General features: G+C 42.0%; 1 protein-coding gene across 2 annotated transcripts in view; it reads left to right on the forward strand.

Moving 5' to 3' along the window:
* The window catches only part of snx29 (sorting nexin 29), a 148,204-nt gene that overhangs the window by 31,747 nt on the left and 99,295 nt on the right, over positions 1-17,162 (forward strand). For both annotated transcript variants that reach the window (XM_073490286.1, XM_073490287.1), the window contains one exon: positions 3,007-3,092. In XM_073490286.1, coding sequence (XP_073346387.1) covers positions 3,007-3,092 — 86 coding nt within the window. The remainder of the gene's footprint in view (positions 1-3,006; positions 3,093-17,162) is intronic.

Raw genomic sequence — 17,162 nt, forward strand, 5'->3', positions numbered from 1 at the left:
ATCACTGTATCTTTGTGTCTGCGACCTCATCTGCAGTCAAGCACAAACATACACAAACCAACACTCATCTGAGCAGTACTTTATGTAGGACTGTAGCCTAACTGGGCCACAACTCTTATCCCATTTACACCTGTCATTAAACTGCGTCTTCTACTCAGACCGAGTCTTAATCTGATGTGGCCGGTTCACATTTACAAGAGCTTTTAAAATGCATCTCTGAAATACTGAACACTTAAACTCAGTTTTGCTCTCACTTGCTAAAAGCAGGTCAGAACACATACTGCTTCATCTTTTAATATAGAAAAGGGTTTCATCTTTGCAGATTTTGATATGATAATTCTGCAGTAGGTAAAGTTTATTTATGTGTTTCGAGGGTTGGCTTTACTGACCTTTTTTACTGAACAGATGTTTGTGCAATGTTTCCTTCCTTTTTATTTCTCCTGCTAGGAATTTATATTGTTGATTTCTCCTAAGTGTCTGAGATATGTAACAACTGTAATTAACTTGATATATGAAAGACAAAGCACATGTGTAAGATTTATGTTCTCATTCCCTTTTGTCAATATTTACCCTGATGAAACACTAGTGACAGATATTCCCTAAACATTACAACTACAATATATCAAGGTATAAAAGTAATGTGTCACTTGGCAACACAGGGTTGCACAATGAAATGAAAGTTACAGTTCTCTTCATGCTACACACTGAAAATATAGAGGACACATTTAGAATATAATAGGATAAAAAATATATATGCAGTTGCTAAAAATCTCATTCCATAACTATGAGCATTCATCTGTAGCTATAACAGTTTCCTGTCCTCTGGGATGGATTTCCACAATAATTAGGAATTTGCTCCCATTAGACCACTGAGGATGATGTTGGCCTATAAAACCTGACTAACAGCTAGCTATATGGGAAGGGGTTCTCAGGGGAAATCAAACCAGGGATGTTTTGTACAGTATAGATCTTAACCACTCAGCCAACAGGATGCCACAGAAACCATTTCTGCATGGAACTTGCTTCTTTGACGAGGGCTTCAGCACTGTCAAACATGAACCTTCCACAAACTGTTGACACAAAGTTGCTTACGAACTATTGTCTAAAATATGATCGAATGTTGTTACACTAAGATTTCTCTAAATAGGGACTAAGGGCTCTAGCTCAAACAAGGAAGAACAACTACAGCCCAAGAGAATGTGGACAGTCGCGTCAGCCATATCCCTGACTTGCATCAGATCTAAGTCTTAAAAGATATATATAAGAATTCTGCATTAAAATGTCTAAAAAAAGACTTGATCTTTGTTAGTATATTTTGTTTGAGTATTTTGTTGTGTACTTACGTTTTTGCAAATATTTCCAACAACAATGCAACAAAGTTTACTCAAGGCAACAGTGCATTTGATTTTGCTGTAGCTTCCAGAAGAGTGAGTAATGAAGTCCAGGAATGCGACTAAACGTAACTTGAATAAAACTTTAACATTACGCTGTCCATGGATATTTGTGCCTGAGTCATGCCAGATAAATTCTCACCAGCGATGGTGGTTGTTTAATGGTGTTCACCACCACAAAACTAGGTAAACCGCAGGATTGTTGATGTTTATTCACGTTACTCGCGAGAACCAGAGACTCCGGTTCTCTCCTCTCCTCTCTGTAATGTTACATTGATGGAGTTAAGTACATATCCCTTCCAGCTCCAGTTGGCGATCATCATGACAACACATTAACACTTGACAAAAGAGGTCACCTCCGCGGATCACTACTGCAGTCAGGTTGATCTATGGGAGTGAAGATAGATCAACTTTTTAATCCAAAAAGTTAAAAAGTAATCTCTGAGCTCCCCTTGCGTCAGTAAATGGCTCTGGATCAGAGCAGAATCCAATGTGACTCAGGTAAGTCTGGGTGTTTATTCCTCCAGAAGGTCTGGAGACATATTATGTGTTTAATTGTCACAATTAACATCTTGCCTTGCTTGCTCACAAATTTGGACTGAAACTGGAATTGTCTCTCCAGGCTGCACATAGACGAACATGCATGGAGTCACCGGGAGACGTCTGCCCATCTGTTTTTTTTTTAATATTTGTACAACTTTACTGTGACGTTAACTTTTGTTTTGGTCTGTGTTTTGAACCTGCCTCTGGACAGGAGGTGAATCAACAAATCAACCAGCTCTACACGCAGGTCCAAAAAAGATGTGTGTTGGCATCTCTGCAAGTCCCTGTCATCTTGATTCACCCATAATACTCTCTCGTAGTTTTAATATGTTACTACACAAGCTGAGTGCCATCTGTTTGCTTACTGTTTGTATTCACATGCAAAAGTTCATTATCTGTTTTTGCAGCTCCTACGTATATATTTTGAAAGTCCACATACGTCTCACTCCACCTACACAGCTGGTTTTAATGAACTGATGCTCAACACATCTTCAGTGCGTTTCTGGCTGGAGCTTCTGCCTTTTGCACAGAAAATTTGATTACAGTCGAAGCATCAAATATTCATGCCAATATCAGGTGTAAAGATGGCCTCCGAGCCACCTGTTAGTAACCTGACTGCGGCTGTGCTGTGAGAGGGTTGAAATGTGAGTCAACTCACCGTAAATATATCTCAATCTGACCACCTGGATTAGATTTCAAATGTTTTTATTTTCATCCTTCCTCAGGTGACAAGATGTCACAACAAGTTTCACACCGTCTCCCTCTACACCACGCTGTCATAAAAAAGAATAAACAACTTCCTGTTACTGCCTTGGTGCAGCTCCCAGAGTCGTTGGACAGAAAATGTACCCTTTGTCACTTTGTGCACGGCAGCATCTTGACTGTGACGACCACTGCCAGCAGACGATCATGTTGTCTAAATGCATAAGATTATCTAGTCTGTTGGGAATTACAGCAAAGATATTTGACATTAAAGAATCTGAAATGCCTGGATGCAATGTATTGTCCTAACAGCCTCCATACTTGGAGTGTTCTGTGGTTATAAGCTGTGCATGTGTGTCTGTTTGTTCAGGGAAAATGAGGTCCTGAAGGTCCAGTTGAAGAAGTATGTGGGGGCGGTACAGATGCTGAAGAGAGAGGGGAGCCAGGGCAATGACGGTAAACAACACACATACACACACACGCACACACACTGCACCAACCTGAAATTAGATTTCATATCTGTGTCCCAGTCCATCTATTTTGCTCTCAAACAGAAACGCTCACAGATGCACACACAGAAAAAATAAGGTCATCAGTTTCCTTCACATCCCAGATCAGTTCTGATGCATTTCTCAGGGGTTCAGATGACTAAACTCCCTTTTTACGGTGTGAAGCCCTGTCAAATGGCGAGTGAGCCTCCTGCTCCTCCGTCTCTCTGACTCTGACTTATCCTTTTATTTTTATTTTTGGGTAGATTTGATCACTTTGACTTTGTTTCCACAATGCCGGGGGATGTAGGCAGTGCTCTGTGTAAAGACCGGCGAGATAAGCCCCTGCTCTATCAAAGGCAAATAAAATGAACATGGCAGATTACTGAGGTCCACATAATGGCTAATTGCATTTGGGGGTAGAAGGGAGAGTGGTTATCTGTGATGCCCCAAAGGGTTTATGTGTTGGTGAGTTTTTTTTGTATGTTTTTGTAAGACGGAGAGGTAAAAGATACGTACAACTTTTTAATATAAAGTTAATGATGTTTCATTTACTTTTCAAGTGGCCATGAGAGTGAATGATTGTTTGGTGAGAAAAGTCTGTCTGTTTTAATAATTGATATTCAAGGTTAAAGATTATTTATTTGTCATAATACACCACAGGGATGCATGACGAAATGAAAGCTTGTAAATCTGTCATGCTGCATAAACATATATACAGTTATCTATTAACATAAATACATAATTAGGTGCACACCCCGGATATAATTATGCAGTGCATTTTTAAAGTTGCATTTGGTTAGCAGCTTCGCATTAAAAGTTCAACATTAAGGTAAACACTGTGACCATCAACTTTGACTCCATGTAAGCACCAAGCAAGCATCAATTATATAAAACACAGAGTCCAGCTCTTCTCGTCCTACGCTCCGTCAGCTCAAAACATGGCCCACCTGGTGAGTACAACAGCTTGATCCAGGTTGTTGTGGTGGAGGCAGGTCTCTGTGAAGATGCAGGCACAACAGTCTTTGATTTCCCGTTGCTTGGCCAGCTGAGTCCCATTTGTCTATTTGATTTCCCTGCGACCTGACATTAGCCAGGAGCAGCCTTAGATCCAAGCTGGATAAGCAGCATTGGTTGAGGTTTCCCTACAACTCCAGACTGATCTGATATCAGCCCTCCATCAATCTTCAGCTAAAATGCAAACATGCCAACCCATGACATAATGAGGGAATAACAGGCATTGCTGGGATGGTAATTATAATGAAATTAGTGGTATTTAAATTTAATTCCCTTACACTACTTGTTACTTGAAAAAGTTTCTGCCCAACAGTGATGGTCATATCAACCAACCTCATTGCGATAAGAGAGTTAAGGTAATAATTTTACCATTCGCCTTTGTTCCTCTTCCAAATCCACTCAGCTAACTTAGTTTTGTTTAAAACTTGTCAGATCTTCTTACTGCTTGTGTTTTTTGCTTTGTTCCCAGATTCCTGCAATTACATCAGTGAATACAGTGTTATTCTTAATGAAAGGAATGATAGCCAAACCATGAAAACAAGATCCAAGTTGTATGAAATAGGACTTTCCCTTTAACATGCAGATATACCACCAATCAATCTCCAAAAAGGCAATGTTTTCCTTCAAAGGCTGGATCACCCGCTGACTAAAAAACATTGCTGATATCTTCTCTGGAAAAAAGATGAAATTAGTCAGTATTTTCAAGTTCAAGCAGTCAAATAATGTCAGGTGCACTAATAACTCTTACTTGTTAACCATGCACAGGCCTGTGCAGCTTTGGCCTACAGCAGCGTCATGTTTAAAACATCACAACGGTTTCACATTTCATCCCTCTGCTTCCTGGCAATTACCGTGTTCAGCCTGTCAAGCAGGGCTTCTCAGCCCGCTGACACCGGAGAGCACAGTATGAAGGAACGCAGATGATGGGAGATGATTGGAGGGAGGAGCGGTGAATCCCTCACACATAAAGAGGCACTTATATTCTCAGGAAATAGCCATCACCCAGCTCAACTGCATCCGGTGTGTCATCAAGCCTCGATTCTCGTCTCTCGTCCTGAGTTACTGGCTCTCCTCTTGTTTAGTTTTTGCACTTCTTGTTTTACTGCCACTCATGGCCTCTCTCGTTCGTGTTGACTCTTCATCCTCCCTTCATTCGAAACCCTTACCCTTTTCTTCTTCACCCCTCCTTCATCCCTCTTGTCTTCCCCTCTCCTTCCATCCCCGCTCCCCTCATCCCGACAGGCGTAGTAATTCCCTCTCCACAGCGGCGTCTAAATGATTTCATCCTCCCTCGCCTCTGTCTTCTCCTGCTAATGATGTGCCTCGTTCCATAATACTTTGATGTTGACTACCACAGTCTGCTGGTATATATATGTGTGTGTGTGTGTGTGTGTGTTGGCGGGTGGTGGTGGTGGTGTAGAGGAAGATGTTTGAGCAGTTTATGGGGAGCAAAAATCGAGGGGTAAAAAAACGAAGATGAATCGTTGCACAAGCGCCCCTTCTTCATGTGCTGTCAGCCGGCTTCCCCGTGATTCGTGCGCTGCCTTTTTGAAACCCCTTCTGTCTAATGATTACGTTTCAGACGTGATCTCTCGAACGCTCCTCAGGCGCTGTCAGCCCCGCTGACATCCCACAAACAACGGTTCTCCTTTCTACTGTTCAAAGCCGCGATAATTATTCTTTCCTGCGCGATGCCGCCTATCTCCGTTTGTTTCGGGGGTTTCCCCTCTTTACTTGCATATGAGAGAATAGTATGTTTGTGTTACTGTGTGTTATTCATATGATTGTGAATCACACCGCTGTACGAATGTGTGTTGCATGAATCCAATTTGAAAATCTGCTTACGTCGCCATAGTAGATGACAGGATGTGCGTATACTTTACATTTGACGTTAGATCCAATTTGTGTAACATGAAAGTGAGTTGAACATTTAACTGCTCTGGATAGGTGCCTGTGTTTCCTTGTGCATTGGCATGTGCATAAGTCATTAAGAGAAGCCATTAACCGAACCCCAGAGGACTTGTAGCGTCACAGTGACAGTCATGTTTACTGTAAGGCAGAGTTAGATGAAGAGAAATCTCCAGGGACACATACACACAGTAACCCAGTTTTACACAGTTCCCTTGGCTCTTGAAGCTCCTGGAAGGTTTGCGTGGATGTAATAAGCTTGTACCAGTTTTTGGAACTTTAATCAGGGGATTCGAAAGAAAAATTTACTATGCTGTTTATAAGTCCGCTGAAGGCCTACAGTATATAAAATAGTAGCTCATTTTAACTTTGTGTCACGTGACAACACCCCAAATTGCATTCTTTCAACCAAATTCTGTGTGTTTGCACCAAGTTTCATCATTCTGCCCCAACTCTCAGCATCTTTCCGTGTTTGGGTACCCGATGGACCTGCAGAAAACCGACCCAACATTAAAAACATTGAGCTTATGCTATTTTTTCATTCCTTTTGTTCTTTTACCTGCCTACCTTGAGTGTCATGTGTTTGGGTCCGTTGTTGATGAACTTTAACAGTATGACATTGACAAGAGGTGCAACTCAAAGATGAAAAGTTGAGAATATTTTAACTTCTATGCACGTCCAAAACCTGCTAGAAAAATGCGACAGAGAGAGAAGCGCACGCTAGACACATCATACCATAGGAAAACAATGATTTTGCTGTTGACATGTGTCTTTCGATGCATCTAGGTGTAATCTTTTGGCTGCTGTTGCGTCTTCCATTTCTTGAGGAGCAGGAGCTTGACGCTTTTCTACTTTTTGAATGTACAGTGATGCTAAACAGAGACTGTGACCTACAACGTGAGTGTGCGAGAGGACAGTGTGACTTGAGGTGAATTGCATCTGAAGTCAATGATGGAGGGTCAGGATTGGACACCAGGGCGATGACTGCATAAAAAAACATTCGCTCTCTCAGAAAACCTGCACCTGTCCTCAGTGGAAGCTCGCTGTCTCTCAGGAGATTATGTTTCAAGAAGTTTCATTCTCCCAGGAGGAGGTATAATAGCTGGCTGGTTGACTGGCTGCTGTTTGACTGACTGCTTTACCCCGTGGACTGATTCCCAAAGGGGGAGAGTCACTGAACCTGTGGAAACGGTTTCACCCCTCCCCCCTGGGACAGCTGATTACTGCATATGGTCAGCTGAGATTGGCCTGCTGTGCTGTATATAAAAAAGACCGGGATAGAGATCAGGAGTTATTAACCTGTCAAGTGCTGGCAGGGCACATCGAGGACACTCGAGGAGATCGATGAAGGGTCAGAGGGCAGTGAGTCGGGCAAGATGGGATTCCCTCTCTTCCATTTCCTTGCCAAGAGCTCTGTGATCGTTCTATTTGCTTTCATTTTTATCTTTGCGACCCGTTATTCCATTACATTAATACTCTTATTTTGTAGAAACAGCATAAATGGGAGAGAGTGACCTTAAGATATCACTGTTTATTTTTACGTGACTTTGGAGATATATGTTTTTCAAAGCCTCATGTAGTTCCTCTATTTTTATTTCTCCAATCTTTCCCCCAGTTTTTACGATTTATACTTCATATGTAAATAATCCATCCTGTTTTTCCTCTCTCACCTGTGCTTTCCCAACGAGACCTGCTCTTTGATTCATTCTGCTTTTTGCCTGTTGCTGCGTACGTGTTTAATTCGCCCATAAATAAACCCGCCGTGGACAGCAGCTTATTCATCTCCAATAAGGAAATGGATTACATGGCCGTTTAAAACCCAATAAGCTTCCCTTGTGCGCCCTGGTCTCTCCTGCTTCCTCCGACAGCCACTGGCCTAATGAGTGAATGAGAAGCATTTGTCACCGCTGCCTGCCCTAATAGGAGTGTGTAACTTATTCATTACACACATAGATCTGCGTTTATTGTCCCGCCGTGCGCTCCGCTTTGCCCTTGTAAGGCCTCGGGGAGGTCAGGCATCCTGCTGTGTGTGTGTGTGTGTGTGTGTAGTGTGTGTGTGTGTGTCTGCGGTTTTGTTTCTGTGCACAAGCCTCACTTTAGGTGATAAAGTGTGTTAGCATGATAATAAATACTGTGCGTAGTTATGTTGTTTTCTGTGGCTGACCTGTTTTTATGAAACCAACAATATGGTCTGTGTGTGTGTGTGTGTGTGTGTGTGTGTGTGTGTGTGTGTGTGTGTGTGTGTGTGTGTGTGTGTGTGTGTGTGTGTGTGTGCTAGTATGGAGGTGGATTTTCATTACTTTTAAACTAATGATCAGGGTGTGTTTGGGGGTTAACGTGAGAAAAGCAGGTCACGGTGGCGAGAGGGGGTCATTATTAAGCAAATGTGTGTAGGTATGTGTTTTTTCAGGGCAAGTGTGCATATGCATGTTCATGTACTGTGTTAGTGTTAATTGTCTTGTTGTGGCCGAGTCCCACATCCCTTCAAGTGAGTGTAGGTGAGACACGGTGTGTATGAATGTGTGTGTGTGAAGCCTAAATTAAACTGTGCATTAGCGGCTGTAGGTGGGTATGAAACTGTTGTAACTGGTGTGTAAGTGGTTTATATTGCAAAGTTATTTACATCCCAGTAGGCTGACTGTAAAAGAGCAAATGATGACTCACTCTCTATGTGAATTGAGATTAATTGTGCCCACACGTTTAGCCACAGCCCTCAGATCAGAACAAGAGAAGCCGGGCGGCAGCTCACATTGTTTAGCCTCTCATTTCTTAATCCAACAGATTGTGCCTGTTTACCAGCTCAGAGGTGTGAGGGACTTTCATTTATTCAGCACAGGGCGGTCTGTTTGTGTGTGTTTATATATATGACAATTAATCCAACACACACTGTTTATTTACCTGCCACGAGAGAGGTGATATATCGCATATTGTTTGTCACAGGTGGGGCCAGGTGGTCACCTCCCCATTGTCGCCTGCGTGGATTTATGCGCGGCGTCATATCTCGCAGGCATTTCCATGTGGCCGCAGCAGGGGTGTGTGACAGATTTCATCACCTGGACGAGTCGGTGTTAATGAACATTTTAATCATCTCGCTGAATGCCAGAGCCTGCTGGGTGTCATCACATCCTCCTTTCTCAGAGATAAATCTGGAAAAGTGCGGCTGAGCAGGGGAAGTACTCCAGCGGGGCCGTAGATTCCCATCTGATGCCTCTTTTGGCTCTCAGGGAACCAAATCTTTGTATTTGTTTGACTCACTTGAATTTGATATCACGGATGTTGCAATGTTTGGTTATCTCCACTGTCAGCTGTTAAAACATGTCACAAATTAAGACTAGAAATAAACATGCTTTTCAGACAACAGTAAAAATCGAGTTAAATCAACATTTGATTGAGTTTGATAAACAAATCTATCCATCACTTGCTCTGATAGTCTTTCTTTCACTGTTGTTCACCGGAGCCAGAGAGCATTACTCTGACACCTGGCAGCTGTGAACTTACATGTCCTTATCTGCTGCATAACTGCATTTTAAAGGTTAAAGGTTTTAATATGGTGATTTTGATATTTTTTGCGTACGTAATGCTGCCAGGAGCAGCTTGTTTTACAGCATGACTTATGAAGATCACCACATTTTAACAGTGCCAGAAAAGAGTGGAATCTAATTAAACTTCATCCGCCAAAAAAAAAAAAAAAAGCTGATCTCTTACAAGTTGGGTATAGAAAATATCCCAGAAATATGTCTGAATGTAAAGGTTTCACAAAAACTTGCCCAAAAGCAAGAACTGGGTTCTGTCAGTTCCACTGTGCAACAGGTGGTGTTGGGTCATATGTTTAAAAGTCAGTGTCACATAAAATATTCCAATTGATTTTCTTGTGATTAACTGTGATAATTACATGATAATAAACTCTTCACACATGGGAACTTAAGACTACAATACAATAACTCTGTATAGAGAGGTGAAGTTTCAGAAAAAATATGTACAGTGGTTAATGGCAAGAGATAAATAACTTTTTGGACCCAGACCTGGGATTTGAAACTCTGGGGGATGCCAAATCGCACAAAATGCCAATTTCTAACTAACTTAACTATATCGTCTCGCTCAATATACGTCACCAAAACCAACATGGCCGTCACCTCGGCACAGAAAAGGTATGAAAAAGGTGAAAATGCAACCCAGTCTGGACATATTATCAGCGGAAGTTATGCAAAAGGAGTTCTGCGAGCTAGCTAATATGCAGGTCGAGGGTTTCTGTTATTGGCTTTAGTGAAGATGTCACTTGCCCTACACCTCTCTTGTGTGTGTAGTCTTTCTAATTACACATTTTCACAATTTTATACTTTGTTACTTTTATGACGAACTGCGACTTTCTTTGGTAGAAAAATGGGTTTTGAAATGATGCACATCATATGGATGCCCAAGTAAAATATATGTGTGGGAAACACTGCTACTGCACATATTTCTTTCTGAAATAAGGTCCCGTGGTTGACCACTGTAGGGGCTTCTCTATTGAGTTTAATCAGTCTTCATGGAGATGGCTCAGTTGACATAAAAGTGTGGACATCGGTCACGTGATAACTGGCATACCTGGCCTGTCGTAGGTGGTCGCCCTCATAGATCTTTCTTCAGCTGTCCAGTCCTTTCTCACTTCAGCCAATTGAATTGAATATCTAATTTTCCACACTGATTCTTTTAATCAATTGCGCTATAGCTGCGCAATGTGGGTGCAAACCTGTGAGCTTCCTCTGGGAACTGTCACTGTCTCAGTATCGAAGTCCACATTGCTTAATAAATACATTTGCTGTCTTGAAAGCCCCCTTGAATATAAACTAATAGCCCAACAGGTGAATGTAAGTGAAAGCTCAGATCTCTCACTTGTTTCAACTATCAAATCATCTTCAAAAGGGATCAGAGAAGAGCTTACGGAGGTGCAGAGGGATTTATAAGCTTTCAGGCGACTGAGGCATTGTGTGCAAAATTCGAGAGCAACTCAATTTAAGGAGGACGGTTCTAATATTTGTGCTCGTTCAATCCTCTTGAAGATTTGTAATGGAGTGAGGTGTCTGTCTCTGAGACTGGATTAGGTAAAGAGAGAGCGGCTATGAAACTGAAGAGACTGAAGAGTGAGGGAGTAGAAAACCCTCAGGTGAATAACCTGGAGATCCACCTCCACTCTCGCCTCAGGGTGTTTTGGAATTTGCACACACATACACACACGCATGCCTCCAGGCCGCTGCTGTACCTGGTGCTCAAGGTCTCCGCGAGCTGCTTTTCACCACACAGGTTTACATGTGTGTGAGGCTGGGTGTGGTTTGCGAGAATGCACCACTTCTAAACTAACATCTCTCTTTTTAACATCTCCTCCTCCTCCTCTTCTCCCCGTCTGCCTCCCACCTCTATCCTGGGAGTGATTACATCTGCTCGCCTGCCTCCCAGCCAGCGTAGGAACTGGTGCTGTATTAGCAGAGTCCAGGCTAGCCACTCATTTACTGCATGACTGCCTGCAACGATGTTAACACAGCACAGACTTACTTTTGGCTAAACGGTCCGGGTTGCGGAGAAAGCAGATGTCGTGGACAGAGGGACGACACGACGGCTGCTTGTTACACCAACTGTTGTTTTACTTTGACACATGTTTTGCTGCGGCGCTGCATGGTGGGGCTGCGAAGATGGGTGTGTGCATCACTAAGAACAGAGGGAGAGTTTGAGAGTGTGTGTGTGCACTTGCTAAAAGGAGGAGGTTTTTAATTACAACAGCAGCTGTACGTCCGATACCTGCGGCAGTCCCAACAATTACACTTCCTCTCACAGTTGTTGCAGTGCACTCTGGGTAGAAGGTGGAAGCTCACAAGCATACTTTAGTAGCAATGATGTCATTGCTTTGGTCAGACTGAGGGAGATATTAATCAGAGCTGATTGGTGCTCTCCGACAGCCGACCTACGTGGTGTCCCACACACAGAGCTGATAATGAAACTGTAGGAGCATCTGTCCCTGTTGTCCTTTCCCCTGTTAGTGTTGTCCTCAGGCTAGAAAAACATTTTGGTTGGATGATTGATCCTGAACGTAACTCAACTGACTTCACTCGTTCAAGAGTTTCCGTATCTGTTGATTTGTGATATGTGATACACGATGCTCACATTTTGCTTGTTGTTTTATCCTGAATGAGAAGATGCAGCACAATGAATTGCTGTTGTTTTCATTTAAAGGTGCAATATGTAAGAATTGTGGTTAAAAAATTTACCCAAATTATCAACAAAAATTGGAAGAAATAACAGTTTTGACATCATGAAGTCTATATATTGTTTTGCAGAGATTTCTACTGAAGTTAGCATGCTAGCTAGCTAACTCTGTCCCGCCCAGGTTCAAAGCTCCAATGCTAACCCTGGTCTCCTGGCTCAGAGTCCGGACCACTAGCTGCAAGGCTAACTGAGCTAACTAGCCAACAGCAGCTACAGTTATCAGCAGGCAGTGGTTACTCTGGTGATGTGCTGTTGGTTTGCTGTTGCATATTTAAGTGTTCATATGTTTAATTTGGAATTGCATCATGAGCTGCAGCAGATGTTACCCAATTTAAAAATAGAGTGTGAATAAATTAGTTTGAATGTGGTAGGTAATTTAGATCTTGATCACTCAAGGCAACTGACATCCCTGTTATGTCAAATGTCTCTGTTTCATTTCCACAATTTGTGATGCCAGGTGGAAGATATCAAAAGGAGCTCAACATCTTGAAATACATCACTCGTTTTGCCTCTGAGGTCTGTTTTTTCCTCACATTGCTCTGATTAATTACCAAAATGAATGCACAATGTGATCAATCATTCACTGTCAGTTTGACAGATTGTGACACATCCTGTCTCATGATCAATTTAATTGCCAGATGGCTGTCAAAACAGTTGCCTCACTCATTGAACATACAGCTTTTGTTGTTTTAATGCAGGCGATCGTCCCCTTTTCCCTAAAGCTTAATGTTCTGTTTCATGAAATTGTTATAATTTCCTTTGATATTAGCAGAAACCATAGAACATCAATGTTAAGGTGTATTAACACTCTGTAGAACATGCTGATGTTAGGCAGGTGTAATGTTTACCATGTTCACCATCTTAGTTTAATGTGTTAGCACTGGCACTGAACACAAAATACAGCTGAGCCTGAGGGTAATGCCATAAGTTTAGCAGGTATTTGATTTTAAACCAAGGTGTTGGACAAAAATGAAATATATGACCTGGATATTTTAAAGAAATGATATCTAACATTTCTGCATTAAAATGTCTAGAAATGACTCAGCCTCTTGTTGTGTACTAACACCATCCCAAATGTTTTCGAATAATGTTCAAAACCGTGGAGATCCGTAATTTTATTCAAGTTACGTCAGACATCAGAAATCAGATCACTCAGGACAGATGGTAATATTGGGTATGAACATGCTCATAGCTGATATAACCATCTGTCTTGAGTGATCTGATTTCTGATTTGAAGTCTGCAGTTCACACCTGAAATTAATAAGCATACGCACCGAGGTGAGCATGCTGCCCTCAGTAAATATCACAATACACACATGCCATAATATCAAACAGCTATTTCTTCACAGTCTGTTGATAATTTCAGTCAATTTGTGAATGTTTTCAACTTTTAATTCGTATATACATGTCGCACCTTTAAGGGATTCAGAGGATATTTCGGTTACTGGTTCAATTCTTAGTTGAAACAGAACGTGTGTTCACAAACGTCTGCTGCTTGTATTGACAGGGCCTAAAAATGTCATTAACATTACAGTGAAACAAACAGAACTTGGCATGTAATCCCTGCGTGTTGTTGTGGCTTCTTCCTGTCGTTTGGTGGATGATGTTAGTTGAGTTGGCGATCCTTCAGCGTGGCCCAGGACTCGTGTGTACACACTGCTAAAACAACGTGGTCACATGCGGCGTTAACCATCTCTGAATGTATGAGTGATCTGATGTCAAATGTATCCTCAATGTGTCTTGGGGGCATTCACATCTGTACTTACTGTAGAGCTGTTCACTCAGAGCGCATGGTAATACCAGGTCTGAACAAGGCCAGAGCTTGAAGAAGAAGGTCGGTGAATGTAAGGTGAATAAAACTTTATACATTAGCTTGTCCGTGAACTTTTCTGCATGAGTCGCATTGGATAGATTTTAGATCTGCAATGGGGAGAAAACTTTCTATGATCCCACACTACTTCACGTCATCAAAATACGTCTTTGGTTCAAATTTTTATTGAAAAGACCTGTAGTGGTGTGCTCTCCTTAGAGCCATGTTGCCGTGTGCCCTGCAAATTCAAAGGGAGGTAACTGTACAGCGACTAGTAAATCATGATTAGAATTGATTGGTATAATGGCAGGAACAAGGGAAATAATGCAAGCTTGAAAATGAATACATGAATACTCCTCCTGCTCTTATCCAGAGTGAATTTCATTGAGTACAGACTTGATGAGCTTGTGCTCTTTGATCAGTGAGATTACAAGCAGACAGTACAAGGACTGCAAAGGTCAAACCCAGAATGCCATGACAGATTACTGCAACCAGAGCGGGTTCATGTAGGGTGCGCTAAGAGTCGAGTGAGCGCCGAGAAAATGGCAGAAAATAAGAGCAACGTAGAAAAAGACATTCCAATTTATTCTGCTCACCAGTGTTCCTTTAATAGGAATAATAATAAATTTGGTTTGGAGTGCCTTTGAAGGAACCCAAGGATGCCTTACAACACAAAGGACTCATTCTTCTTGTCTAGTTTCAGATTGAGTCTCCAAACATGTGGGAGTAATCTGTTTTGAGTGATATGTCTCGGCTTGATTATGAGTTTTATTTTTCTTTTTTGGAGCACTGCTGGGATTTGGATATGAATATTTAGAGTCTTACACAGATAACTATCCACGCTCGTTTGGAGTCTTTTCATTTCAAACCCCATGGAGCCTTTGAGAAGCCGCCGCAACCCTCTCCTGAATAAGTGCCACCAGCGAACTAGCAAATCTCTATCTCTTTATCGCTGCCTCAGAGCACATTTCACCCCCTCCCCTCGCACCAAATCACCGCTCCCTCTAAGACCCCCCCCCTCATGATTTTGTGTGTGCGTGTATGTGTGTGTTCGACTAATGTCTGAGTGTTTAGCTTGTTGATGTGCTATGCGATAACAGCCCTGCTTTATAAACAACTTAATTCTGCATCTTATGTTGCTCTCTGCTCCTCTAAAGCCCTGGAGGAGAGGTGAAGGTGAGCGTGTGAGTGTGTGTGCATACATATGTGTGTGTGAAAGGCTGAGGTAGAAGAAAAAGTAGGTATGAAGTGGGTTTGTAATCAGGTAAGAGGAGGCTAAGGAGCGCAGATGTAGATGAAAGGAGCGGTGAAGCCCTTGTAGAAACCTGTTGACCTCATTAGCAGCTTGACATTCTCAAGTCGTTCTGAGTCAGTATGTGATGTGTATGTATACGTCTTTGGTGTTTATTTTGAGTTGTTTTAGTCACAATTGTAATTTTTGACATTGCTAGAGTTAGCATTCTAGGCTAACAAGCTAACTACCAAGCCATGTTTTCTGCTTAAATTATCCTCTGCTCTTATTCAGTGTCAACAGCACTGTAGCTCTGCAGTCTTTTTAAAACCATTCCCTCCATCTAAGCTCATAAGCTTCTACCCAGCGTGACTCTGAAATGGAATTGGAGCTTGCAGAACAGGTTTGGTAAAACAATCAGAAGTGCGTGGATATTGAATTCAATCTTTTGCAACAGCATCAAAGTATTATTGACATGCCGCAGTTCTTGGCAGTACTAGACAGGGGAGGGCACAGGGGGGAGAAGGATATGATGAGGGATGATGGAGAGGTTCTTAGGCCCTGTTCAGAGCTGGTATTGCTATCCTGAGTGATAGTACTGGTGTGAAAGCCCCCCCAAGACCCATTGAGGAGGCGTTTGAGATCCGATAGCTCAGACCACATTAAGAGGTGGTCTGGGCAGCATTTGACCATATCGATCCCAATCCCACCATTGAACTACTAACCACAATATTACCAGACTCCATTAACAAATGTTGCAGTTTAGAGAGTTGTTGAGTGAGGGGAAACTTAAAAACCTTTGTGAAGCTTTGCTACGGCAAAAATCTAAATCAGTCGGGCCATCTTGAAAATTCAGCATTAAACACAATACATTAATTTCCTGGTAAAAAGTGTTGCAGAATTGCTGTACCAGCCTGTCTGCTTCTATGTCTAAAGTGCGTCTTACCTGACATCATTTAGCAGCTGTTTTAACACACCGTTTCAACTAATTTCATCATTCACTCTAAATTTATGAAAGAAGACAACATTTTGGCGGTAAACCTGTCAAATTTTACAAATGCAATATGACCAATGCAGTCTTCTCTGCTGCACGTGGAGAAAAAAAAAGCTCTATTTCTATTGTTGAGTTCGTAGAAACGTTGTGAAACGATGTCTCTGACAAATTCTTAATTATTTGGATCGTCTTGTTAATTTAGCAAATGCTATACATTAGTTTCTTTGTTTCTTATCTTAAAAGCATTGTGTCTGTTTGTCCCAGCGATCTATGTGTTTATTTGCTTATAGAGACAAACCTAGAGCTGTCCACTTGTGATCAGATCCCCCAGGACACATGGTAATACCAGGTCTGAGCTGGCTCTTATTCTAACCACCTCCTGACAACCTTTTTCATCTTCACTCCAGAAGGCTCTTTTGTTTTGGTCAAACACCTGTGCTGAGGATAAAGAGAGCTCTCTTAAGGCCTTTGCCTTTCTTGATCTCATTTCTTTTTCCTCCTGTGGGACGGGACATGAGGCTTTACCTGTCTATCCAGCCAGCTGTACCAAATCAGAGCCAGAATACTGATGAAGAGTTGAAATGGTTTGTCTGCAGCACATTTTTGCATCAGCACACGGTGGGGATGAGTCATTTACAAGTAATTTATGTTCTCCTTTGACACTAACCTGCGTCAAGGGTGAGCAGATTTTAATTTGTGAGCTCAGGAACGAAATCCAGGTGTAAATGCACTCAAGATGTGCTGAAGATGGAGTTAAACACTCACCTGCATCAAAAATGTTCAAAAACAAGTGAGTCAAAGTGAAAGGCGCCTCGGAGTTGACATGTCTGATGTAAATGAT

The sequence above is a fragment of the Pagrus major genome, chromosome 20 (genome assembly GCF_040436345.1).
Source record: "Pagrus major chromosome 20, Pma_NU_1.0".
In the NCBI taxonomy this organism is placed as follows: Eukaryota; Metazoa; Chordata; class Actinopteri; order Spariformes; family Sparidae; genus Pagrus; species Pagrus major.